Source organism: Siniperca chuatsi, linkage group LG20, assembly GCF_020085105.1.
Source record: "Siniperca chuatsi isolate FFG_IHB_CAS linkage group LG20, ASM2008510v1, whole genome shotgun sequence".
Lineage (NCBI taxonomy): Eukaryota > Metazoa > Chordata > Actinopteri > Centrarchiformes > Sinipercidae > Siniperca > Siniperca chuatsi.
Genome location: NC_058061.1, coordinates 5,084,342 through 5,109,893, shown reverse-complemented (window position 1 = coordinate 5,109,893; position 25,552 = coordinate 5,084,342). Strand labels below are relative to the sequence as shown.

General features: G+C 40.1%; 3 protein-coding genes across 4 annotated transcripts in view; 1 reads left to right on the top strand and 2 right to left on the bottom strand.

Moving 5' to 3' along the window:
* etv4 (ETS variant transcription factor 4) overlaps positions 1-1,038 on the top strand; it is a 32,862-nt gene extending 31,824 nt beyond the window's left edge. Inside the window, exon 12 of the mRNA XM_044178574.1 lies at positions 533-1,038. Within this exon, the coding sequence (XP_044034509.1) occupies positions 533-760 (228 nt within the window). The 3' untranslated portion in view covers positions 761-1,038. The remainder of the gene's footprint in view (positions 1-532) is intronic.
* On the bottom strand, positions 386-12,585 carry LOC122867594 (ATP-dependent RNA helicase DHX8-like). Of its 2 annotated transcripts, XR_006375957.1 has the most exons (24): positions 12,346-12,585; positions 12,115-12,200; positions 11,962-12,028; positions 11,775-11,866; positions 11,449-11,555; positions 11,007-11,345; positions 10,479-10,623; positions 9,817-10,008; positions 9,624-9,711; positions 9,437-9,534; positions 7,985-8,132; positions 7,266-7,447; positions 6,831-7,025; positions 6,513-6,698; positions 6,206-6,416; positions 5,908-6,089; positions 5,558-5,698; positions 5,257-5,412; positions 4,365-4,502; positions 3,975-4,103; positions 3,518-3,714; positions 2,966-3,145; positions 1,859-2,216; positions 1,614-1,645 (listed from the first exon to the last, which is right to left on the bottom strand). XR_006375957.1 is itself a non-coding variant. In XM_044178571.1 (23 exons), the coding sequence occupies exons 1-23, from the start codon at positions 12,446-12,448 to the stop codon at positions 1,997-1,999; spliced, it is 3,582 nt and encodes a 1,193-aa protein (XP_044034506.1). In that variant the 5' UTR covers positions 12,449-12,585; the 3' UTR covers positions 386-1,996. The 2 variants fall into 2 exon arrangements, 1 of the variants encoding a protein (XP_044034506.1); XM_044178571.1 differs by having other exon boundaries at positions 386-2,216.
* A 972-nt stretch (positions 12,586-13,557) lies between these two features.
* Positions 13,558-25,247, bottom strand: LOC122867593 (ATP-dependent RNA helicase DHX8). Its single transcript, XM_044178570.1, has 23 exons — positions 25,059-25,247; positions 24,671-24,756; positions 24,499-24,571; positions 23,995-24,086; positions 22,606-22,712; positions 21,988-22,374; positions 21,579-21,723; positions 21,029-21,235; positions 20,806-20,893; positions 19,999-20,096; positions 19,514-19,661; positions 18,976-19,157; positions 18,335-18,529; positions 18,031-18,216; positions 17,718-17,928; positions 17,436-17,617; positions 16,911-17,051; positions 16,623-16,778; positions 15,881-16,018; positions 15,519-15,647; positions 14,757-14,953; positions 14,468-14,647; positions 13,558-14,381 (listed from the first exon to the last, which is right to left on the bottom strand). Exons 1-23 carry the CDS (start codon positions 25,165-25,167, stop codon positions 14,162-14,164), a joined length of 3,657 nt encoding a protein of 1,218 aa, XP_044034505.1. The 5' UTR covers positions 25,168-25,247; the 3' UTR covers positions 13,558-14,161.
* Between the last annotated feature and the right edge of the window lie 305 nt (positions 25,248-25,552).

Sequence of the window (25,552 nt, the reverse complement as noted above, 5' to 3'; positions counted from 1 at the left end):
CAACAGGTTCACTTATCAGTCTATGGTACAACTTTCTTATAATGCACCCTTTTATCAAGGGGTTTAGAAGTTGTAACTAATGCCTTGTAAATCATTTACTAATGCTTTATATATCAGTTATAAGAACAACTTTTGGGTTGCCAGGTTGTAAATAATCCCTTTGGCTGGTGTTGATCTTCCTCTAGCATGGCACAAAGGGATTGCACAACAATCCACAAACTCTGCAGTTTTAAATGTTAATAATAATAATAATTATAATAATTAATAATACGATAGTTGGGTCACTGCATCCACTCCTCTTTTGTGATGCATTTCTGATCATTTACTGGATATCTAAACCACATACAGTCTCTGTTAAATGAACAAATAAGACTTGGGCCAGTCATAGACACAGAGTAAGATCTTTGTTACGCACATACTGTAAAAGACTCAAATAGGCAACAGAAAAGTCTGCACACCTGGGGAAAAAAGAGTTGAATGTGTTTCTTCATATACATTCCTATATGACTCAAGCCATTTACTCTCTCTCCAGGTGGCAGGGGAGCGCTACGTTTACAAGTTTGTGTGTGAGCCTGAGGCCCTCATCTCCCTGGCCTTCCCCGACAATCAGCGGCCCAGCCTGAAGGCCGAGTTCGAGCGCTACGTCAATGAAGAGGACACAGTGCCCCTGTCCCACCTGGATGAGGGAGTGCCCTACACCACGGAACAAGCCCCACAAAACATGGGCCCCCAGCCCTACTCTAAAGGCTACATGTACTAAAGCCAGCCCCCACCCTCCCTCTTTTCTCCCCACCTTCAGAAATCTTCCTGTTGTACCAACCCATCATCATACACACCCTGAAACCCCATGCACCTCTTGCACATGCCCACCCCATCCACTTGTATATAAGGCTATGGTGTTTTTGTTTTAAATTAATCTCATTAGGGATTTTGTTTTGTTTTTTAAACGCTGCATTCCTCTCACATCTGAAGCCTATTCAATCCATAAACATGACTGTGGTTGAAGAGATTGCTTAATAAATACCCATAATACCCAAACTGAAGTCCAGACTATTCTTTCCTGTGTTTTTGTTATGAGTCGCATGTGGTTATTCTTTAACTTTTGTGAGCGAATAATTATGTGATTCAACTTCTCAGGCTGTTTTAAAAGGGAACAGTTCATCATTTTAGGAAATATGCTTATTTGCTTTCTTGCTGAGAGTTAGATAAGAATATTGATAACCTCTCTCAAACCAGTAGCGTTCATATATAGCTACTGCCAGCAGCCATTATCTTAGCTTAGCATACAGACTGGAAACAGGGAGAAACTGCTAGCCTTGCTCATTTTTACACTTTGGTTTTTGTACAAATAAATAAACAAATAAGATACAACATGTTAACTAGTGAGCTTTCAAGGGGGTAGAAGGTGGATTGTGTTACCTTTAGACAGAGCCAGGCTAGTGGTTACCCCATTTCCAGTCTTTGTGCTAAGCTAATCGGCTGCTTCATATTTACTGTACAGGCAAAAAGCCAAGAAACATATTTCCCAATATGTCGAACTATTCCTTTAACCAAAACAGCTTTTGGCCCTAACACCTTGCACACACTTTGAATAAATATTTCATAAAACTTCATAAACTTTCATAAAAGTGCATCCAGTGTTTATCTGCAATGACAAAAAACAAACGTCAATATTGCAATTTAAAAAATCTAAATGACCTATGCTAATTATTTCATAGAAAATATAATATAGGAAATGTTGACCAACTTAAGTGTTAACACCTGATAATGGTAATGACATAGCTAACAAGGCAAAATTAAGTATTACTGAATATAGTGAAAAACATTCCAATAAATTGATTAATTAAGGTTTAATTACCATTTGTCTGGTTGAAGTTTGGCTTTGGCAAAGCAAAATTAAAATATGAAACCAAAGTGTCTTTGTCAGCAATTAGCTGGCTCGATCAGTATTCCCTACGCAGTTTGTCCACCTGGTATGAGCGTAAGGCACAGGAGATCAGCGGCGTCTGAAGGCGCGGGAGATTCTCCAAGCATTGGGTTCCTCGTAACGGTTGTAGAGAGGTTCCAGTTTCTGCTGCCTCTTAAGCTTGCTGAGGCGTGTGGGGTCGCCAACTCTGTAGAAAGCAGGTGCAAACTCCACCAGCCAGCGAGGGTCGATGGTGGTCACCTCCCGCATGTACTCCTTGGTGGTCAGCACCAACTCATGGTACACAAGCCTGCAGGAAGTGTGATGAGGACAAAGTACAGTTAATAATGATTAGGGCTGATTTCATTGACAAAAAATTACAAATAGAGCTGAAACGATTAGTAATTCAATCAATTATTCAAACAGAAAATTAATCAACTATTTTTCATTTTCAAGCAAAAATGACAAACATCGGCTGATTACAGCTTCTCAGATGTGAAGATTGGAAGCTTTTCTTTGTCCTACATGATAGTAAACTGAATATCTTGCTGGGTTTTGGACTGTTGGTCAGACAAGCCACCTTGGGCTCTAGGAAACTATAATGGGCATTTCCCCCTACTTTCTTTTAGAGATAAAACAATTAAGAAGAAAATGAAAATAATTAATAGTTGCAGACCTAGTCACAACTATTTTTTTCCAGATTTATTGATGAACCATTTAAGCAAAAAAGTCAGAAAACAGTGAAATGTGCTTATCACAGTCCAAAACCCAAACATATTTAATTGACAGTGATATAAAAGAGAGAAAATCAGCAAATGAGCAAATGCTCACATTTAAGAAGCTGTAATCAGTGAACATTTGGCAATTTTACTTCATAAGTGGCATATGTAATTATACAAGAAATCCATAGAATTTATACACTCATTCTACAGGAAGTCGCAACAATAAATAGCTCTAACTATAAATTATGTTTGTGGGATATGAATTAAAATCTTGTCAACAATGTCAGATGAGACTGTTCCTCAAATCAGCCCTGCAGATTGTACAATCAGGATTTACCATTCTGGCTGGCGGTTGAAGAGAGTGCTAGAGGGGTGGAGGTACACCACCTGCTGGTCAATCAGGGTACGGTACCCATCATGGGGGTGCTTCCTGGCTGCGTTCCTGAAGAAACCGCTGCAAATAGCTTTCTGGACCCGCATCGTAGCTGCTCCACAAGATACCACATCCAACTTGTGTCTGAGGAATATTTAGTGTTGTTTAATATTTGTATACTACATTCAAAATGGGTTATCTGTATTCAAATTCTAGTTTTTTCACAAGACATCATGTAATATATATTTGAGGTTAAATACTGTGTGACTGTTATTCTCCAAGTCTGGCATACATTTAAATACATTGCTACATATTTTTTATATATTAATTACCATGATTATGTCTACAGTAGTTTCCCCATTCCACTCTACATTAGGTCAAATGTGGTCTATGAAATATACTATATAATCTATGAAAAAAATGATCAGTGGAATACATTCTCAACAAATACAAAAAAACACAGAAATACACAGAGATAAATCAAACACATGGTTAAAACACAGTTGAATTTACTACCTGTCCATGATGCTCAGCATCTGCTTGCGTATGTCCTGAGCTCTCTTTAAGGAGCGGGCTTGGATGAAGTTCTCGAAACACCAGGGGTTGGAGAACTTGTTGTTCTTCCAGGAGTTGTAGACAGCCAGCAGCGTAAGGTGGTCTCCCTCAAGCTGGAAGAACTTTGTCTTTTTCTGGTCAGCAAGGGCCTGTTTGTCCTGAAAATGGACAGATTGAATTTTGTTTTTGTGTCGTTTGACGAATTATTGAGTCTGATACGTATTATTACATAAAAGGTTTTAAGCTTTACCATGTTGTTGCATTGAGAAATGCTTTTATTATGTTTTATCAATGATTTGGAGAGAGAAGAGCTTGACAGTATGATCATGAATCAAGTAATTGCATATGTTATAGATATATGAAGAAGACTGAAGTCTCATCTGGTCAGTATGACTGTTGTTATGTATTAGCCAAATACCTTTGGTCTGTAAAAGATGTTCTGAACAGACAACATGGAGACGATGGTGAGCATTTCTTCACTGCAGCCAAGATGGACGGACATGATCAACATCTTACACAGCATCGGCTCCAGGGGGAACTCAGCCATCTGACCCACAGAGATAGATACAGTATTACAGTATAGGGACCTCTGATCAAACCAAAATGCAGACTTAATTCATAAACAGAGAGCTTGGAACACAGTGGACAAACCTATTCTAGGTATTACACACTTTGTCATTCAAGCACTTCTTTAAGACTGCACAGATTATATGAGTAAATACAGCTGTATCATGAATATACTAAATGCCATTTGAAGGTTATAATGCAACAATCTGACTGAGTACATTGATTTTCCTATTCTCCTCACCCTTCTACCCAGACGTGTGAGTAAGCCTTCATCATCCAGAGCTCCCAGAGTGTAGAGCTGCTCCATGGCTGTGATCAGAGTCTCCATTGGAGGAGCGTCCATGAAGTCAAATGCCAGGAGGTCATTAATACCCATGGCCTGGGGAGGGAAGGAGCGCAAGGGGGGGAATCACATTGACGATAATAGTAATAGAAAATAATAACTGGGCAACAAAGTCATGAATAATGTTCAGATTAAAATTTCTAATGACATGCATCATTCATCACAATGCAAGGCAGCTTTATTTATATAGCATATATATATTGAAACACAGAGGTAATTCAAAGTGCTTTATATAGGCAAAGAAAAGCATTGGAATAACATTCAAAAACAATAAGCAACAAAAACCTAAATAAAATCAGTTAAGATGGAATAAAATTAAGAAAGCTAAGTAAATCTGAGTGTCGTCTGTGTAGTTGTGATAAGCAACGTTATTGTGACGTATGATTTGACCTAGAGGGAGCATGTACCGGTTGAATAATAGCGGCCCAACAATTGAACCCTGGGGGACTCCACATGTCATGTTGATCCACTCACATTTACGATCGCCAATGGCAACAACAGCCCCTGCCTTCGACCACCAGATTTATTGATTTCAGCACTGTAAATACGAAGCCTCTCTTTAAAGTTGTCGTAGTGAATCTGAAGATTACTTTTTCTCCACTTGCGCTCAGCTTTCCTGCATTCTCTTTTCTGACTTGTGACAGCTGGGGTGTTTCTCCACTGGGCTTTCTGTTTGCCAAAGATGTTCTTGACCTTTTCAGGTGCAATAGCGTCAATATGTCAGAGTTTTATGGTCAAAAGACAGATGGAAATTGATTCATGGAGGCGTTAGAAAAAGTCAGTACATTACCTTAAGAGACAGCACAGTGCTGGCCAAGTTGGTTCTCTGGATCTCCGGTACATTGGAAACGAGCATCTCGTCTCTGTAGGCTCTCTCTGTGTAGAGCCTGTAACACTTCCCTGGGCCTGTTCTGCCGGCTCGACCTGCCCTCTGCTTGGCCTGGGCCTGAAAACAGATCAGGGAGTTTTTCAAGGATCTATCAAATCATTACCAATTTCAACCTTTTTCAGTTTTTCAGCATAGGATAAAATGTTTAACTTGTGTAAAATGTTTACTTTCAAATAATAAGGATTGTGTTAAAAAGGATGACCTGTGATATGGGAGTCACCACAAGCTGGTCGATGCCCGTCTTGGAATTATACACAATCTGTTTAACAAAGCCAGGGTCCACCACATAGTAGATTCCATCAATAGTCAGAGACGTCTCAGCAATGTTTGTGGCAATGATGACCTGGTGGTAATCAGAAACAAAAATGAGAGTATCAGAAATGAATTACTCTTTAAGGTGTATGATTTGTTCTGTGCTGAACTTAATATAATAATAATACTTAACATAATAAAATCTACTTAAATTCAGCAAAGACAGGTATTCTAAAAGTGTTATTTTGGAACTAAAAATGCCCAACAACAGCTTTAATCTTATCCAGTGTATTTTATTACCTTTCTGCTGCCTGGGGGTGCAGGGTCAAAGATCCTGGTCTGCATCTCACTGGGCAGGGCAGAATAAACTGGCAGAATAATCAGTTCAGGAACATTAGGCCCCAGTGACTTCATTCTCTCATACAAGATCTCACAGGCGGTGTCGATCTCTTCCTGTCCGGTCAAAAACACCAGGATGTCACCTGGACAAAGGACAGGGAGAAAAGGAATGTTTGTTTTTTTTAACATAAAAACAAATTCAAATTCCTTTTGTCCTATAGAGACATGACTTGGTTTCCTGTTTTTGACACATCTGTACCTGGAGGCTCAGTTAGATGGATCTGCATAACAGTAATGAGACTGGCATCCAGGTAGTCTGTCTCCGGTTCTTTGGTGTAGAGAATCTCCACTGGGAAAGTTCTTCCTGGGATGGTGAAGATGGGAGCTTCAAAGAAATACTGGGAGAATTTGACAGCATCCAGTGTAGCAGAGGACACTATCAGCTTCATGTCTTTGCGTTTCTGTATCGTCTAAAAGAGACAGAGGAAGTTATTGTATGTGAAACAGCATTGTTGGTATGGACTATTCTTTAAAAAATATTGGATAGTTTGTAGAATGTAAAGTACCTTCTTGAGAAGGCCAAAGAGCACATCAGTGTGGATTGTTCTCTCATGGGCCTCATCTAGCATAATGAGAGAATACTGACTCATGTCTGGGTCCAACAGACACTCCCTTTGCAGCATACCATGGGTCATGTACTTGATTACTGTCTCTGTACTGGTGCAGTCCTCAAAACGAATGGTGTAACCAACCTAAAATTAAGGTAAAAAAAAACAAACATAGCAGGCAAGCAACTAACTGCAAAAACTGCAACTAATAAGAAATGGATAAATGCTACAGGAGAGAGGAAAGAATTTCTTGTACAGATTAAGAAGATCACTTACCTCTTGGCCTAGACGGCAACCATACTCTTCAGAGACTCTCTTGGCCACTGACATGGCAGCTACACGACGGGGCTGCGTACAGCCAATTTTCCCCCGGGAAGTGTAGCCTGCCTCCGCCAGGTACTGAGTAATCTGCGTGGTCTTACCAGACCCAGTTTCTCCAACTACAATCAAGATCTGATTATCATGGACAGCCTGTCAAGAGAAAGAATGACTTGGTAAGGTATTAAAGTGTGTTAATAAAGACTTAATAAAGAAAAACATGGGTGCACTGGTGGCTCAGTGGGTAGATGTAGGTTGTAATGTGGGTTCAGATCTTGTTCAACACCTTTAAGACATCTTTCAAAAGTCAATCAGTTTTCCTATCATCTCCCCTTCATCTTTGTGCCTAATGAACCAGTAATGCACTGAAAGTTATCTCACCACTGCTTATACCTGAATGAGCTGTTCCTTAAGCTTGAAAATAGGCAGACTCTCTCTCTGCTGCAGGATGGAAAGTTCTGTCTTCTTGCCATACGACACCTGGTTCCCTCCGAAGGCATATCTTTTCCACTCTGGAAGATCAATAGGCATAGCGCCGATGCCTCTCATGTTGGCAGCAATCTGCCTTCCTTCATCTGTACAGGAGAGGAACATTGATTCAGAACCAATGTAAGGTTCCGGCAAGATCCACCCCCACCTCCTAGAATCTACTACTTTATTTAATCAAGATGAAATGCAATGATAATGAACTTCCCAACAAGCTCTTTTTGTATTAAACTATGAGTCAGAGGTAGTAACCAGTGCTGGAAGGAACTTGTAAGGCCTCTGATATCCCCTCAGGATACAGAAGACAGAGTCACAGTGCATTATGACTCCAGTGAAAACTCATAGGAAAGCCAGATAATCATCTCCAGCCATGCCATGGTAACAATTTACAGTGTAATAGGCCTGGCACAAAACAGATGGTTAAATTTTATTTTCTAAATTTGAAATCCCTGACACAACATAGATTGATTTTGTCTTTTAATTAATTTCCAGTTGGAAGTAATATTTGTGGCAAAAGTTTGTTCCACTGATCCTTGATTACAGCAAGAAATCACACCGTCAGGGTTGCACACATTTAAATCTACAGCCTCGCTGGGGCATTCAAAATGTGTAGTCCAGGTCCTTACAATCAGGCATTGGGTCTGTCCAGTGCTTGTTGAGACCGATAGGGATGCAGTCCATCTCTGCTGCGCGAGCCGCCTGCTTCAGCTCTCTCCTCTCCTTTGCAAGAGCACTCTGCATCATGGCTGCTTGGGAAAGGGAGCCGTCTGGATTCTAATGGACACAATGAAAACAAGTGTTGGTATGATGACAGAGAAACAAATAGAACATTTTGTCAAACTGCATCAGTATTTACAGCGCAAACATACAAATCCCATGAAGATTAATAAGTGCACAGTCTCACTGATACAAAGCACCCACAACCAGACCCAGCTAACATCATCCAACTGCAGAGCTGTAGTGCCCAATCAAACCATACGCCACCCACTGGCTTGAAAATTTACAGCAGCAGTACATTAGAACAGCAGATGGGCATGTGCTAATGTGCACCATGTACAAGCAAGGAAAGTAATAGCTGCTGCAATTCTGATACTTGTGCCATCTCCAGGCAATTCATTCTTTTTTATAGCAGCTGTAAGTGTTTGTGTGTGTTTTTTTAGATTTTAGATTTCACAATTAACCTAAACCTATATGAATGAGATACAGATACTAGGGGAAAATAAAGAGTGTTCTCTACTCCAGAACTTTGCACCTGGTTACTTTTGAGAGGGAAGAAGCCTGATGGGTTTTAATTTGCCCACACAATAGTTATCTCTAGATAGGTAACTATTTTTAAAGCTTAAAGAGTAATTTAACAAACTGTTGAAAATGTTTTTGCTTACCTCCAGTGGTTTAACTTCTCACCAAACTGCAGTGACGTATAGGTTTAACAGAGCACACTTCTGATCACGCCCATCAGTGGCTTGAATCTTTTAACCAGAGAGGGCAGTGAAACATGCTTTTCAGCCTGGTGTAAAGTTTCTCTTTAATGCTAAGCCAGCTTAATAGAAGTTTAGAGAGGGATACAAATGATAAATTAAATTCAAAAAGCTTTAAAAACTAACATTTGGTGTTTATATCAATGAATTAAATTTTATTTGCATTAGTATTTGATATCCACTGGAGGTTGCTGTGATACAATTCATTATTTTATTTTAGCTAACACAAGGTATTAGGTGGTGTTCAAAAAATTCCAAGTGTAACACTCTGGTTGGCTAGTGTGAACTGTTAATACTGTAGCAACTGTTAACATTGTTTGCCTATAGAAGAACTTGTCACCATCAACATGTTTACATCTGATGGTCTAAATTGCTGTGCCTATTTTCTTCCCTATTTAGTAGATAATTCAGGTTAGCAAGACAGAACTGGTCTGACAAGGACCAAACAGTCCACTTGCAGCCTGCTAAACGTGAATGAGTACGTTTGTGTCTGTGTGAGTTACAACACAGTTCCATGACATTTTATTTAAAGAAATATTCAGTAAGATCTACAAACATCTACCCACCCCACAAACAACTTTCTGGATTCTGGATTTATACCTTTACTATTTTGATTGGGCTCATGTTCGTGCTCCATTTAGTCTGTCCCCTCAGGAATGCTGGTTCCTCTTCGACCAGATCAATCTCCATTTCTTCATCTGTGGAGGGATTAGTTATAGAAGAGACATTATCATGCAGTATTACTTTCATTTTGCAAAAAACTTAAGAAAAAAGTGTAGAGTTTTACCTTCATCATCATCTATTTTGGGAAGGATTCCCGTCTCCTCGTCAAATTCTGGGAACTCTTCTTTAGGAAGTACATTGGCTGCAATCATCTGAATGGGAGAAAAATATTTTTAACATAAACTAGGTGGTTAAAAACAGCCATGGAAGATATTTAACACTTAAAGAATCTGTGTGTGAATGTGTTTGATGAATACCTGTTTAATCTCCCATTTTTCAAGGTCAGTTATCTTGGCGAGCCGTTTGCGTTCTGTTGGGTTTTCGTCTACTTCCAGCATGCTGGCTTCAACAGGGCGGTCAGGGTTCCGCATGGCTTCGTCTCCAACTCCAGGGTCCAGGTTTCGTCTTCGGTTGGGGTTTAGGTCCTCTCCTGTCTCCTGGTCGACATCCTGGCAACATTTGTGGAACCAATTGTTACACTGGATGTAAGTCAAACTGTGTTTGCAAATAAATGTATGCATTAGTTTAACGCATTTTAAACAAATACATATGTAATGCAGTGTAACCAGCAGGTTGCAGTTTTCACTATACTAAATTTACATTTGATTTCATGTTATTGTCTAAAACCGGGGAACAATGAATGATTTATGATTCCCTTACAGTAACTACAATACTACATCAACCATGACTAGTGTTTTTATGAGTAAAATATTTTACAAGGTGGGTATGTACTATCTCCTTGAATATTTTTGAATCAACTAATCATCTGTTGGATAGAAAGGATAGTGTGAGAGGATTGCATCTCTTCACAAATTACCTGCACACATCTTACTGTTTCCATGGTAAATGGATTTCTCTCGATTCCTTACAGTGTGGTGTACAGACCAACTTTCCTTCCATTATTTTATACATGACTCACCTTCATGCTAAGGCTGGCTTTGGTTCCAGTGAATGACAGCACTTTGATCTTCACCTTTTGGCCTTTGGTGACCACGTCAGCAACATTGGCTATACGTCCTTCTTTGCGCAACTCTGAGATGTGCACTAGGCCCTCCCAGCGTTTCCTGCAGACAATGACAGTCACACACTACAGGTTAGTATCAGGGTGCAAACACCAAAAGAACATTACAGGCAGACACTGGCAAAAACAAATCTGCATGCAACATAACATGCAATTTAGTGGGTGTTTTTGTTTAGTTAACTAAAGTGTCTTATGGTACCATAAAGGCAAGAGCTCACCAGGAAAAAGAAAAAAAATAAACAATCTCTGAAATATTCAGAATTTATTAGAAACACTCAAACACATATAAGTATGTAATAGATGTAAAAAAGTAGGCTACAAGACAAACAAGCAACACTTTACAATATTAAAACAGAATATGTTTTAAAAAACATATCTCTCACTGTATTGGTGCATGGCTGTAAAGACGCCATTTAGCTTACTAACCTGAGGCCCTCTAGCTGCACAAAACAGCCAAACTGCATAATACTGCTGATTTTGCCGTTGTAGATGTCGCCCACAACAGGCTCTTCTGGCGGAGGCCGATCCACAAGTCTATCACGGCAGCGGTCAGAGTCTCTGTCATCCTTGTTGTTGTTGTTGTTGTCGTCATCGTCTCTGTGTGGGCTCGGTGGATGGTCACTCCAGCGAGACACTCGTTTCCTTCTGCGTTTGAGGTTTGTTTGACCGTCACGATCTCTTGATCTGGAGCGAGAACGACTTTGCTTACGGCCGCTTTCTCTGTCTGTGTCTCGACCTCTGTCACTGTGCAAAGGCTTTACTGACCTGACGAGCAAATGAGAAAAAGAAGTCCAATTTTTACTCCCATTGAGAAGCGCTACTTCCAGGCAGGTATCCACTTTTGGGACAAAACCCGTTTTTTAATTACCCGTTATCAGAGCTTGTTCCACAGAAGTTAGGCATAAGCATCTCCAGCTCCTTCATGGCTGCTGCAGCAACCTGCTCATCATCTTTATCTGTGTGGCGTGGTGGAATCTGATGGAGAAGTAATAATTAGTGACAACAGCTCCATAACCCCATAAATACTACAAACAGCAGTAGCCTCTGAAAATTCATGCCATTGCTGATTTTGCCACTGACAAAGATTTGTATTTTACTTTAGAGGCAGATAAAAAGGTTTAAATGAAAATGAGAGAAGAATGCTTTAATTGCCTGTCATCCTTTTTGAAGAAAGTGTCATCAAATGAGCCTTACCATCCACACATGAGCATCTGGTTTACATAGAGCAGGGTATTTCTCTTTCATCTTGTCTTTCTCACTCTTTGCCTTGACCTCTGGCTGATGAGCTGGCATTCACAATAGAGAAGAGACTATTTAACAATAGACCTACAGCTGTAAACATAAGGTATTATTACATAAAATATATTAAAGGTCTCTGTACCTTTACTTGTAGATGGTAAGGGCCGCATGGTATGAATAAGTCTAAGTAAATTACCAGTAAGGGTATCCTGAAAAAATAAATATGGGTTTAGTGTGAAAACACAATGCAACAGCAACAAAGAAAGTGAAGGTGTTTGTTTAGCTGCACACTTACTGTAAAATCTGCTCCATTTTCAGACAGAACTGCTTTGAATTCCTCAAATGTTGGGTGTTTTTCGGCCAGACTGATAATAAATTCAGCTGCAAAACAGCAACTCGTGTTTAGCTATTCATGCTAATTTAGTACAATTAATACAATTAACATTATCCTGTTTCTTATCAAGCAATGGCAAGTTAGCTAGCAATGTAGATGAGAAAACAATGCTGTCATGTAACGTAACGTTACCCAGATCTTTTTCGCTTATTCCCAGATGATTCTCCAACTCCGTGCACACCTTTGACACCAAAGATAAATATTCAAGACGTTTTATTTCGTCTAAAGCAGCCATTTCTCTTGTTTATTTTAATATGACCAGGAAGTGGTTCTACTTCGCCTTCTTTAGTTTGAGCTTCCACGATGTGTTTCACTGCTGCTGCCCCCTACCGGCCAACAGGCAGATAACAATATTTACAGTTCACACATAAAAACCTTGTGGTTGAATAACTAAGTGCATTCACTCAAGTACTGTTTAAGTGCAATTTTGAGGTATTCGTACTTTACTCTTCCATTACATGCTACTTTAGACTTATACTCTACTACATCTCAGACGCTTATATTGTACTTTTTACTCTACTACATTCATTTGATGGCTAAAGTAACTGGTTACTTTTCAAATGAAGGGTTTTACATACAAAACACGATAACTTAAATACAATGCATTGTTGTAAATTATACTACCCAAAGGTATAACATTTATTCTCATTCGACCAGCTGCAACATTAAAATGCTGCTTACACATAAATGCATCAGTATGAACAATCTAAACGACATTTTTCTGCAGTGAGCTTCAGTGTGCTTTTATAACTTACTTATCTAACATCTTGAATTCAAGACTTTTTCTTGTAACAGAGTATTTTAACATTGTCATATTGCTAGTTTTATTTATTTGAACAGAATAAAAGTTCAAGTGGAAATGAGTGGCATAGTGTTGCATAATTTTGGATTTGATTTCAGAGTTGGGCATTTCCATGGCAATTTTTTTTTTTTGCCTGACACATTTTTCATATACAATGTTTTGAGTGGGTATTTGCTCAGAGCAGGCACATTTGTTTATCAGGAATTGTTTATATGTGAAACAACTATAACATGTTGCTATGACTGATGTGGCTAGTGATGGCCCTTTAATATTTTACTATATCCATAGAGAATACCACAATTTAACATAATATATTAACATTCAAACCTATTACATCAGGTTTAAAGAGTGTTCCAAGTGGTTGTTTTATTTGTCATTTTTGAAATTTTCCCATTCAAACATCTTAGTTTTATTTGTTTACTTTTTTGTGTGGCTCGGACAAACGGACAGCTACACCACAATCTCCCTCTCAGAACAATAAAATGTCTGTATCTACTGTACCTTTCCATCCACTTGAAAGTTCACAACAATATCACACAGACTTAAGAAAATGTAGCATTTAATGAGGACACACTCTGATAGTTCCACTGGCAAGTATAGCAAAGCAACAGTTTCAGATACACAGACAAGTGAAACTAGTCCCAGTTATAGTACAAAATCGAACATATATGTACTTCCGTCCTTGTGGTCTGACACTAAAGTATGGACTACTGAAACATAAAGGCCCATTACGATTCTATCAGGTCCTTATTTAGGCATAACATTATGCTTTTGCAATTTACAGAGTCAAATTAAATAGTCCACTGTTTTGCAGATTCTCCTCAAAGAAGATTATCTTTATAACTGCTGTCTCAAAAGGACAGATATGGAAATTTTCTTTTTGTTCCTGCATTAGTGCTATGAAAAGTAAATAGCTATGGGTTTTCTAAAATATAGACACTAAAATTTCCACCCAAACCCCGACAGACAGGTTAATTTAGGAACTTCTGGGGGAAAATGTGTACAAATTTAAAAAGGAGTGAATACACAGCTTGAAGTGTAGTAGTGATGACAAAAACTAACCACCTGTGCTGGTACAGGACAATGCAGCCGACTTTATCATCACTGTCTAAACACTTTTGTTTTGTATTTGTGATGTCACACACATCAACGCCGTCTGAAGGCACGAGAGATTCTCCAAGCGTTGGGTTCCTCGTAACGGTTGTACAGAGGCTCAAGGCGCTGTTGTTTCTTCTGCTTGCTGAGACGTGTGGGGTCGGACACTTTGAAGAAGGCAGGTGAAAACTCCACCAGCCAGCGAGGGTCGATGGTGGTCACCTCCCGCATGTACTCCTTGGTGGTCAGCACCAACTCATGGTACACAACCCTGAGGATAAGAGAAATTAACTATTATAAAAAGGACATTTATTTCGTGGTTGACTGATAAAAGGTCGAACTGAGTTGCTGTCGTACCACTCAGGCTGGCGGTTGAACAGAGCACTGGAGGGGTGGATGTATACAACTTGCTGGTCTATAAGGGTGCGGTAGCCCTCTTGAGGATCCTTTTTGGCTGCATTCCGGAAGAAGCCACTGCAGATGGCTTTCTGGACCCGTACTGTGGCTTTGCCACAAGATACCACATCCAGTTTATGCCTGAAGAGAAAAGAGCAAGTTCATGAGAAACCAGAAAGATGTTCATGTTATTTCAGACTCAGTTGCTAACATGTATTGTGGTTCTGCCTTGTCATCTTGACAATTATACCTGTCCATGATACCCAGCATCTGTTTGCGGATGTCCTGGGCTCTGCGCAGGGAGCGAGCCTGGATGAAGTTCTCATAACACCAGGGGTTGGAGAACTTGTTGTTCTTCCAAGAGTTGTAGACCGCCAGCAGGGTCAGGTGATCACCTTCAGGTTGGTGAAACTTTGCCTTCTTCTGGTCAGCCAAGGCCTGCTTGTCCTTTAACACAAGAAAAAGAAATAAACGAATGAGAAAAAAAATTAACATTGTAATGATTGGATCTTCACACAGGGAAAATGAAGTTCAAATGATGAGTAGACAAACTGTCACGAGATGATAAATTAACTCAAGTAGAATTTTAAAAAAGCAAAGAAAGGCAAATTTATTAACTGCCAACATGTCTTTCAACTTGTTCTGTGCCTGCCTGAGTGCAAAACCCAGAGACAACAATTAATTATTAAACAAAACGAGAACTACTTTAAAAATGTTTGTTCCACAAACAAAACAAACATATGCTAAACTGTCTGTTATAATGAACTTTAAGCTGTTTTTTACTTTATGCATAGACACAGAGCAAAATCAAAACTTATAAGTGTAAATATCCATTTATTAGTTTCCAAGGACTGTGACAAGCACAGCAATGTTGTATCCCTAATCAACAAAAATAAAAAACACTCCCCATGATCATAATGAAGTTTGACCTGCATCTTCAATTATATTAGAAAACTGCCCACTCAGAAAAAACATTAAGTCATATTGAATATAAAGTTTAGCGGCGGCATACCTTAGGCCTGTAGAAGACGTTCTGCACAGACAGCATTGACACGATGGTGAGCATCTCTTCACTGCAGCCCAGGTGGACGGACATGATCAACATCTTACACAGCATCGGCTCCAGAGGAAACTCAGCCATCTAGAAGACAGATTTATAGTCAATTGGAGCATTGCTAAAAAAGACAACAAGGGGAAAAGTGAAGGGCATAAGAGAAGAAACTAAGAGAGGCATAAGAGAGTAACCACACACGGACCTGCACTGATACAAATTTAGTTTATTTAAAAAACAAAGTGCATAAATGTGATTTGATATAGATTTATTCTCTTCGTCTTTGCAGCTGAGAGAAACCACCAAGAATAAGCACTCCTCACCCTTCTTCCCAACCGTGTGAGTAAACCCTCATCATCCAGAGCTCCCAGAGTGTAGAGCTGCTCCATGGCTGTGATCAGAGTCTCCATGGGAGGAGCGTCCATGAAGTCGAAAGACAGGAGGTCATTGATGCCCATGGCCTGGTGGAGGAAACATAAATATAGGAGAAAAAAAATTATACCAATGTAGTATGTTAATGGTTTTAATTAAAACCTAAAGGCTGAGAAAGTTTAGCTGCTTAACTTTTGGTTTTTTACTATACTCAAATGCTACTGCACTGCAAACCTGTACCCAAGAGATGTGAATTCTCCTTGATGAACTAATTACTTCTTAAAGCCAAATAAATCCAGCTGGCCCGGCCATAATCTTAAAACTATCATTACTTTGATAAATAATGAGTATCGGAAAACATGATGCATAAGATGCTTAAATTAGGTGTGACTATGTGTTTCAATTTATGTGACAAAGTAATTTTATGTGACTGATAAAGTGGCATTATACTAGAAACATGAAACATGCACATATTTTGGGCCTGTATACACACTGCCTGTGACTTCACTTAAATACACTCTATGTCTCATGCGGCAATAAAAGCTACTCAGTGATCTCCAAATACATACTTGCTCCATTCCTTTGATATCTAAGCTACGTTTCTACCTGCTGGTCACCCTAAACAGCAAAAGATCACATTCTGTATAGGATAAGAAGTAAGCCTAACATGTTGGTTGCAGGGTGACTGTTTACCTTCAGAGACAGCACAGTGCTGGCCAAGTTGGTTCTCTGGATCTCAGGCACGTTAGTCGTTAGCATCTCATCTCTGTAGGCTCTCTCTGTGTAGAGCCTGTAACACTTCCCTGGGCCTGTTCTGCCGGCTCGACCTGCCCTCTGCTTGGCCTGGGCCTAAAATTGAAAACAGACATTTTAAGACAATTCAGTAAGCTGGCCAATTGCTTCAATTACACATGCTGAAATATCAGGAAACATTTGGTATTGTTCTCCTACAATATTAAGTGCATCACAACAATACTATACCTGTGAGATGGGAGTCACCACCAGCTGGTCAATGCCAGTCTTAGAGTTGTAGACCTTTTGCTTGACAAAGCCAGGATCCACAACATAATAGATTCCATCAATGGTCAGAGATGTCTCTGCAATGTTTGTGGCAATGACCACCTAAGGGGAAAAAATAAGATTATTCCACGTTTCTTTCAAACAAATATACATACAATTTTTTGTGCCAAGATCATTGCCTATTAAACTCAGCCTGGGCCTATTCTTGATACATTTTACCACCATACACAAAGACTATTGACTGAATATTTTGCAGGACATTTCATACCAGTGACCATTTATATCAGTAGTGCAGAAAGATAACAAAAATAGCAATGACATAATTTCCAGAACTAGCATACGTTTGGACTACCATGCATCAAACAGACCATAAATAGATACAGATATTGTAATGGACCATTTTAGGTACAATGCAATTTTGCAACGGGAACTTAAAAGATACGTATATTCCCATGTGTTTGAAAGATTACTGTTAAATGTAGACACCTTTCTGCTGCCTGGGGGTGCAGGGTCAAAGATCCTGGTCTGCATCTCACTGGGCAGGGCAGAATAAACTGGCAGAATAATCAGTTCAGGAACATCAGGCCCCAGTGACTTCATTCTCTCATACAGTATCTCACAGGCGGTGTCGATCTCTTCCTGTCCGGTCAAAAACACCAGGATGTCACCTGGACAGAGACAAGGGAAAGACGGATTTTGACATGGACTGATGTTAGGGTCTACAGGGGAAAAGAACACCTGTGTATTTTCAAGATTTTAAAATCATACCTGGAGGTTCTGTTAGATGAATCTGCATGACTGTGATGAGACTGGCATCCAGGTAGTCTGTCTCAGGTTCTTTGGTGTAGAGAACCTCCACTGGATAAGTTCTTCCTGGGATTGTGAAGATGGGCGCTTCATAGAAATACTGAGAGAACTTCACAGCATCCAGTGTAGCCGATGTTACAATCAGCTTCATGTCCGTGCGTTTCTGTACAGTCTGAGACAGACAAAAAAAAAAAAACCTCAGCGTCTCTTCTACTTACCGGTCACAATTTTCCCTGTATGTATGAATACACAAGCCTCTCCTCATCTTGCTTACCTTCTTGAGCAAACCAAAGAGAACATCAGTGTGGATTGTCCTCTCGTGAGCTTCATCCAACATGATGATGGCGTACTGGCCCAATTCAGAGTCGATCAGGCACTCTCTCAACAGCATACCGTCTGTCATGTACTTGATCACCGTCTCTGGGCTGGTGCAGTCCTCAAAACGGATGGTGTAACCCACCTGGACCAAAAAAATATTTATATTAGTCCTCGGGAGATTAAACTAAGCTATTACAAAATATCAACGCTGCAATCTTAGCATTATCAAATGGGAGCACCATAACGGATGGATCACTCACCTCTTGTCCTAGACAGCAACCATACTCCTCAGACACTCTCTTGGCCACTGACATGGCAGCCACACGACGGGGCTGCGTACAGCCAATCTTCCCCCTGGTGGTGTAACCTGCCTCCGCAAGGTACTGAGTAATCTGTGTGGTCTTACCAGACCCTGTCTCTCCGATCACAATCAGGATCTGGTTGTCATGAACAGCCTGTGACAGATTAACACAGAGAGAAAATGTTACATACTGGCGCTTGAATGGCAGCCATTCCCCATTGTATCTTTTTTTAAAGAAATAAAACTATGACGTGTAAAGAAAATGCCAACAGAAGAATGATACTACAGACGCAACCACCTATACTGTGGTATTGTTACTGTATCCTTTAGCCACATTTCTGTAGGGGTTGTTTGATATCGTACATCGTCAGCACCAGAGAAAGGCAAATTAAACAAAAATGAAGAAACCTGGTAATTTACATTTGGCAGATGTTTCCATTCAGTGAATTTCAAAGCATAAATGTACTTAAGCATCAACATCTGCTCATTAAGGATGATCACATTTTCAAAAGATCCTAATCAGAATCAATTATAAACTCCCATATGAAGCATCCAACCTAATCTCTGAAAAGTCTTCCTTTGGGTTTTGCTGTGACAAACCTGAATGAGCTGCTCCTTCAGCTTGTAGATGGGCAGGCTCTCCCTCTGCTCCAGGATGGAGAGCTGGGTCTTCTTTCCATAGGAGGCCTTGTTGCCTCCAAAAGCATGCTTCTTCCACTCCGGGATGTCATTGGGCATCATGCCAATGCCTCTCATATTGGCTGCAATCTGCCTACCATCAGCTGTAAAAGAGGAGTAGAAGTGTGCTTGATAATGAAGAAAAAAAAACAGTCTATTTTTAACACTTAAACTAAAATCTCATCACATCTATAGCTGCGTCACTGCCAGATCTGCACAGTTATGGCAGGATAATGACCACCCTTGGAAACTCTCTAGACCACCGGGGGCCACGGAGGGCATACAAGCACACTGAACCATGGCAAGACTATTTCATCTGGCCAGATATGGGGCTGCAGGAAGCCAGATACCCATCTCCAGTACTGGCAAGCCTGGGGGATGCTGTCTACCAAATCATACTTCATCAACAACATCTGTGACTTAGTAATTACTTAATGTGCACATCTAATGGATTTCTAACCGTCTGGCAGCGGGTCGACCCAGTGTTTATTCAGCCCCATGGGGATGGAGTCCATCTCTGCCTCTCGTGCAGCCTGCTTCAGCTCTCGTCTCTCCTTAGCCAGAGCGCTCTGCATCATGGCTGCTTGAGACAGAGAGCCATCTGGATTCTATGAGCAGGGGGAAACACAGGACCATGTCACTTAAATGTACATTTTATTAAGCTATGGATGCTGTGTATAGTTACATTCACTGAAAATGTGTGTTGAACAGCTCCTAAGTCAGTTAGATAAACAAATGATTGATTATACAGTAAATGATTAATCAACTCTGTTCTAATAACTGTTCTACTAAATATTTCAGCATCTTCCCTAAGTTGACAATGACATAGCAGATGAAATTTGACATTTAATTGTTCAATAAGTGTCAAAAGTAAGAAAGTCTAAACTAAACTGAATATTTCAATTGAGTTCTCATGTCGTCTGTGTATTTAGCAAGATACTGTACCTTGACAATCTTGACAGGGCTCATGTCCATGCTTTGTTTGGTGTGTCCCCTCAGGAACGGGGGTTCCTCTTCAACCAGCTCAATTTCCAAATCTTCATCTGAATGGCAGTGAACAAGATCAATGAGCAAGCAGTCCACTCCAAGTCATATTTCATAAAAATGTAATGAAGACACAAGACTAGGAGTCTACAGCCATGTATGGTGCTTTGAGCTAAATGCTAACGCCAGCATGCTAACATGCCGATGTTTAGCGGGTATAGTGTTCACTATGTTAACTGGCTTAGCATGCTAACAGTTACTAATTAGCAATAAACACAAAGTACAGCTGAGGCTGATGTGAATGTCATTAGTTTTTTTTCAGTTATTTGGTCATAAACCAAAGTATTGGATAAATGAAAATGGTGACCTGATGGTGGCACTACATGAAAAATTAAGGGTTCACTAAAGTTATTGCAATTCACCCTCTGGGTATCATAAATGTCTGTACCAAATTGTATGAAAATCCATCCAAGAGTTATTGAGATATTTCATTCTGGACGAAAAGGGTTGACCGACAATGTTATCCATTAGAGACACAGCGCTAGCATGGCTAAAGCGGATTTGTTTGTGTATTCGCTGTCAGAAAAAACACTGACAATAATCATGTGTTACAATCTTTTCATTTGTTTTATTACAACTTTAGACATGCTTAACAGCATTTTGTATAGGCACAAGAAACTTTGTATGGGTTTTACTGAAGAAACACACTAGTAAAAAATATTGTGTTAAACTGGTTCTGTGATGGGTGGAAAACAATTAGTTTCTTACCCTCTTCATCATCAACTTTAGGAAGGATCCCTGTCTCATCATCAAAATCAGGGAACTCTTCTTTGGACAAGACGTTGGCAGCAATCATCTGAGGGCAGACAAAGAGCATGAGTATTTGCATGTGATAAAATACACCTTCAAAGGCCTTCTGTGTTTTCCTCAAAGATTTACGCAGCTCTGCCACCTTGAATGTGTGCAGAAAATCATACTCTTATAGACCCACCTGTTTGATCTCCCACTTCTCTGGGTCGGAAATTTTGGTGAGCCTCTTGCGCTCCAGGGTGTCGTCCTGCTCCAGCTCAGGGGCGTGGCCCAGGTTCAGGTTGCTCGGCCGGTCGGGGTTCCTCATGGAGATCTCCTCCCCTCCGTCTGGGCCTACGTTCCTCCTCCTGTTGGGGTTGAGGTCTTCTCCTGTCTCCTGGTCCACATCCTGGCAAAGAAAGGAGGAAAAAATAAGGCCATTTACATACTGACAATTCAGGGAATAACAGTCAGAGAAGATCCCATGATGGTAAAACGTAGCATTTCCAAATATACTGTCCAAATATTGCACATGGGAAAGTCAGAGAAAGTCACACACACACACACACAATTCATTTAAATTAATTAAACACCAATGCTGCTATCAAGATCTCTATTTTCCAACCTGGGTCACACAAAGAAATCTGAAAATCTTCCTTCTGAATTCTACACACACACATTTCAATTCATTTATTCTATTCAGATTAACTTCACATAAATCTGTTCAATAAGTTGTTGTCTGTTCTTCTTACCTTCATACTGAGGCTGGTCTTCGAGCCAGTGAATGAGAGCACCTTGACCTTGACTCTTTGGCCTTTGCTGACAACATCAGCCACGTTGGCCACACGGCCCTCTCTACGCAGTTCGGAAATGTGGACCAAACCCTCCCATCGTTTCCTACATACAGAGAACAACATGGCTGACCTTACTAACAGAATCAGACAGAAAAATACAGTTCCTTACTGTTAACTTATGCACAATGTATGCACCATACACCATAGGAATACTTACAAAACCTGAGCACAGACCTGAACAGTTGCATCAATTTACAGAATTTATGTTTTTGACTGGGACAAATAAAATATTGTTTCATTAGTAACCAGTAGGCTAAACTGCCACCCTAAGGTTAGGTCAATGTTGTATTAATAGCACTTTACTGACCTTAATCCCTCCAGCTGAACAAAGCATCCAAACTGCATGATACTGGTGACTTTGCCGTTGTAGATGTCACCAACAGAAGGCTCCTCTGGGGGAGGGCGGTCCACATGTTTGTCCTTCCAGCGGTCAGAGTCTCTTTCTTGGTCTTTTTTGGGGCTAGGTGACCGCTCAGTCCAGCGGGAAGATTTGTCTCTTCTTTTGCCACGATCTCTGTCTCTGTCTCTCTCTCTGTGCCGATCACGGTCTTTGGAGCGAGACCTGGACCTGGAGCGAGAACGATGCCGTCTCTTCCTGTCCTTCTCCCGATCTCTGTCTCGGTCGCGGTCTCTGTATCGGTCTCTGTCTCTGCTTCTGCTGCGACTTCGGCTGTGGCGTCTGCTCTTTTCTGACCTTCCAAAATAGGTGTAAAAAGTACACAAAAGTAAACATCACAAGCTACTGCTGACATGTAATAAAACATTTTTAAAATAGTTTAAATTAAAAAAAAACAACTTCACAATAGAAGTAAATATTTGCTGGTTTTGGTATTTTCGTTTCCTTTAAAGCAAACATCACTTACATGTAAAATTTCTATTTCATGAAGGCATGTAAAAACGTGACCAGTGTCGTTAGTCGTCTTACCTGCTCTTGCTGCTTTTGGAGTCTGTCCCACTGACACTGGGCATAAACATCTCCAGCTCTTTCATGGCATCAGCTGCTACTTTCACATCATCTTCATCTAGTAGCTTCTGATAAAGTCAATCATACAAATAAATTAGCAGCATACTACCATCCAACTTTCACTGCAACATCTTTGATTAGTTTTCCTATCAAATTTTTATAATTTTATATTATTTCACAATAACATAAAAAGATATATATCTGATTTCAATATTAAATTTAACTACAGGCTTGAACAATGTTAGGAGTTCATGGGTTTTGTAAATATGGCAACTCTAAGGCGAACACTGCATTATGCTTCAGGCACATTATCATCTATTTCTAACTTTGAGGGGACACACACACACACACACACACACAGCGAGTTGCAGACTACTGTGAGCCTCAATGCAAGTCCATCAAAATTAAAAACATGTCCCACAACTCTTCTCCAGAACACCGTGCTTTTTTCTCCAAACATCTTGATCGGAGTGCTGGTTTTGTATACTAGTATTGGACATACTAGTATAAAAAACAATATTTGTTTTCACATAATTAAAAAGGTGAGGTATGCGATTCTAATCCAATACACTTTTTTTCCCCTCCTCCAAATCAGTAAATATTAACATTAATATCTCCTCACGGTCCGCTAGCTGTCCGTTCTGTGTATGCGTGAAAAAAAAAAAAAAAAAAAAAAAAAAATCTGGTGTGTGTACACAGCCCTGGCTCTGTAAATTGGAAAGGAAAAAAAATGGCTCGGACCAAGCCACACAACACTATTACAGCCATGATTTGTATGTCAGGTAACATATGCTGCTGTTGTGATGTTAGCTATAGCAGCAGGAGAGTTATGAATATCGCTGTCTGGAACTGGTTCACTGGCTCTGGGAAACGTCTCCTCCTCTCTGCATGTTAGCTTTACAGCAGCAACTGTAGCGACAGTTTGCTAACCCACAACCTAGCTAACATTAGTTACATTACTTGCTGTGTCGTTGTTCGTTCTAAATCATGGTATTTGTCATAATATTGGATTTCTCCAGAATCGCATACCCCACCTTTAAGGCACACAGTGCAAGGCATAATCAAGAGCTCAGTGGTGGTAAATCAGCAAACTTTTTGTGTCCAAAGGCAGGCATCCCACCTGGCTTGTGAGGAATCATAGATTTTCAATGGGTTTGTTTCAAGCTGGCATCAATCATGGACAATCACATCATGTCCTCTCATCCCATTTAATCACAGTGTTCTCCTCGTAAGGATGTATTGACAGATTGATTATGAAGAGGAGAGTCAAGACCAGCTTCTCCTATGACAAAACTATGCTTGTGCAGTCAAACAGATACCACCTACAAATAATGTGTTAAAGCCATGTACCTTTGGTGCTGGATCATTTGGTCTACACAGTGCAGGAAATAACTCCTTCAGCTTCTCCTTTTCTGTCTTCGGCTTGACCAAAGCCTCAGAGGCTGAAAATCAACGGTTATTCATTAATTGTAGTGTTGATTATTCCCAAAGTAGAATGATGAGGACACACCATATGTCATTGTACAAGAGGACCACAGAGAAGTAGCAGTTAAACAGTGCAAATATAGAAAACATACAAGTAAATATGCTATTACACAGCATTTTGGGGGAAAATGTCTCTATGGGTAAAATATGCATTTTGGCTCTGAATGGAGATCAACCTAAGCAGTACCCAATACTATTTTTAATCGTCACAATGCCAAAATAAAATGTTCCCCTATATAGCATAGAAACTATTACCTATATTGAAAAAAAAAATTATATACACACACACACACACACACTAATGTACAGTTGATATGTTTAACTAAAGTAAATTAATGCTTTGACAGCTCAAAAGTTACATCAACTAACCTTTACTCGTAGATGCTTCGGATGGAGGTCGCATAGTCTGAATGAGCCTGAGCAAATTACCGATGAGAGAATCCTACAATGAACACAACAACACTGATTTGTTACCAAGTACTGTTAACGTTAGCTTACATCACTTTATGACTGTTAATGCAGCGTTTAGCGTTGAACTTACTGTGAATTCGGCTCCATTTTGGAGCAAAAGAGCTTTGAATCCGTCAAAGGTCGGCTGTTTTTCAGCAAGGTCGATGACAAATTCAGCTGCGAAGCAATGAAACAACAAATTATCAGTGGACAGGACATTAGGAGTAAAGTTAGCTAGCTAACGCTAAGTCGCAGTTTATGCAGCGTTGAAAAAACACGAAACATCGATTCTAGCAATGTTTGATGTTATTACAAGCCCACGTATCTAGTTAACGGGGGACAACAGTCCGGAAAATACTTGATCTGTTTGAAAAACATGCAGTTTACGGTGTTAACAGATAAAACTGTAGTTAGCTAGCTAACTACAGCTAGTTAGCTAGGATTTTTCGTCCGGGTGTTCTCGGCCACAAAATACACACCTAAATCTTTGTCACTTATTCCCAGATGGTTGTCAAGCTCCGTGCAGACCTTGGACACCAAAGACAAATATTCAAGCTGCGATAGCTCGTCAACTCCACCGTTTGCCATTCTCCACGAGTGTTGTTTTGTTCAGGAAAAGTAGACGCCAGCAGACATATTGAATGTGAGCAACTTCCACCTTTATGTCGTACGTGCTTCGCTATTGGTTCACCCCATCGAGGCTCCGGCTCGTCATCATGACGAAACCATGTAGGGGTTGCCAGTCTTGCTCCTACGAGCCGCACGATGGCGCTAAAGTTTCTAACAATAAATTTACAATAACGCCACTTGGGACTCCGCATGTGCGGTTTTTACTGTGAAATATCAATTTGTGTTTTGGCAGCAGGCTGTAACAATCTGTATTTTATAAAAGTGATCAATCAAATCAAAAGCATCTCTGAGGTATATCAGTTAAACACAAAGTGAAATAAAGATATTGCCTATATATGTTTCT

Excerpts from the sequence above, each read along its gene's own strand:
- LOC122867593 (XM_044178570.1), bottom strand. The coding sequence starts at position 25,167 with ATGGCAAACGGTGGAGTTGACGAGCTATCGCAGCTTGAATATTTGTCT. Across the intron at positions 19,662-19,998 it reads GCCCTGTCAAGATTGTCAAG|AATCCAGATGGCTCTCTGTC; the intron begins GTACAGTATCTT and ends CCCTGCTCATAG. Across the intron at positions 16,779-16,910 it reads TGGTGACTCCCATCTCACAG|GCCCAGGCCAAGCAGAGGGC; the intron begins GTATAGTATTGT and ends TTTCAATTTTAG.
- LOC122867594 (XM_044178571.1), bottom strand. The coding sequence starts at position 12,448 with ATGGCTGCTTTAGACGAAATAAAACGTCTTGAATATTTATCTTTGGTG. Across the intron at positions 9,712-9,816 it reads AAAAATGGGAGATTAAACAG|ATGATTGCAGCCAATGTACT; the intron begins GTATTCATCAAA and ends TCTCCCATTCAG. Across the intron at positions 7,448-7,984 it reads GACAGACCCAATGCCTGATT|ATGAAGGAAGGCAGATTGCT; the intron begins GTAAGGACCTGG and ends TCTCCTGTACAG.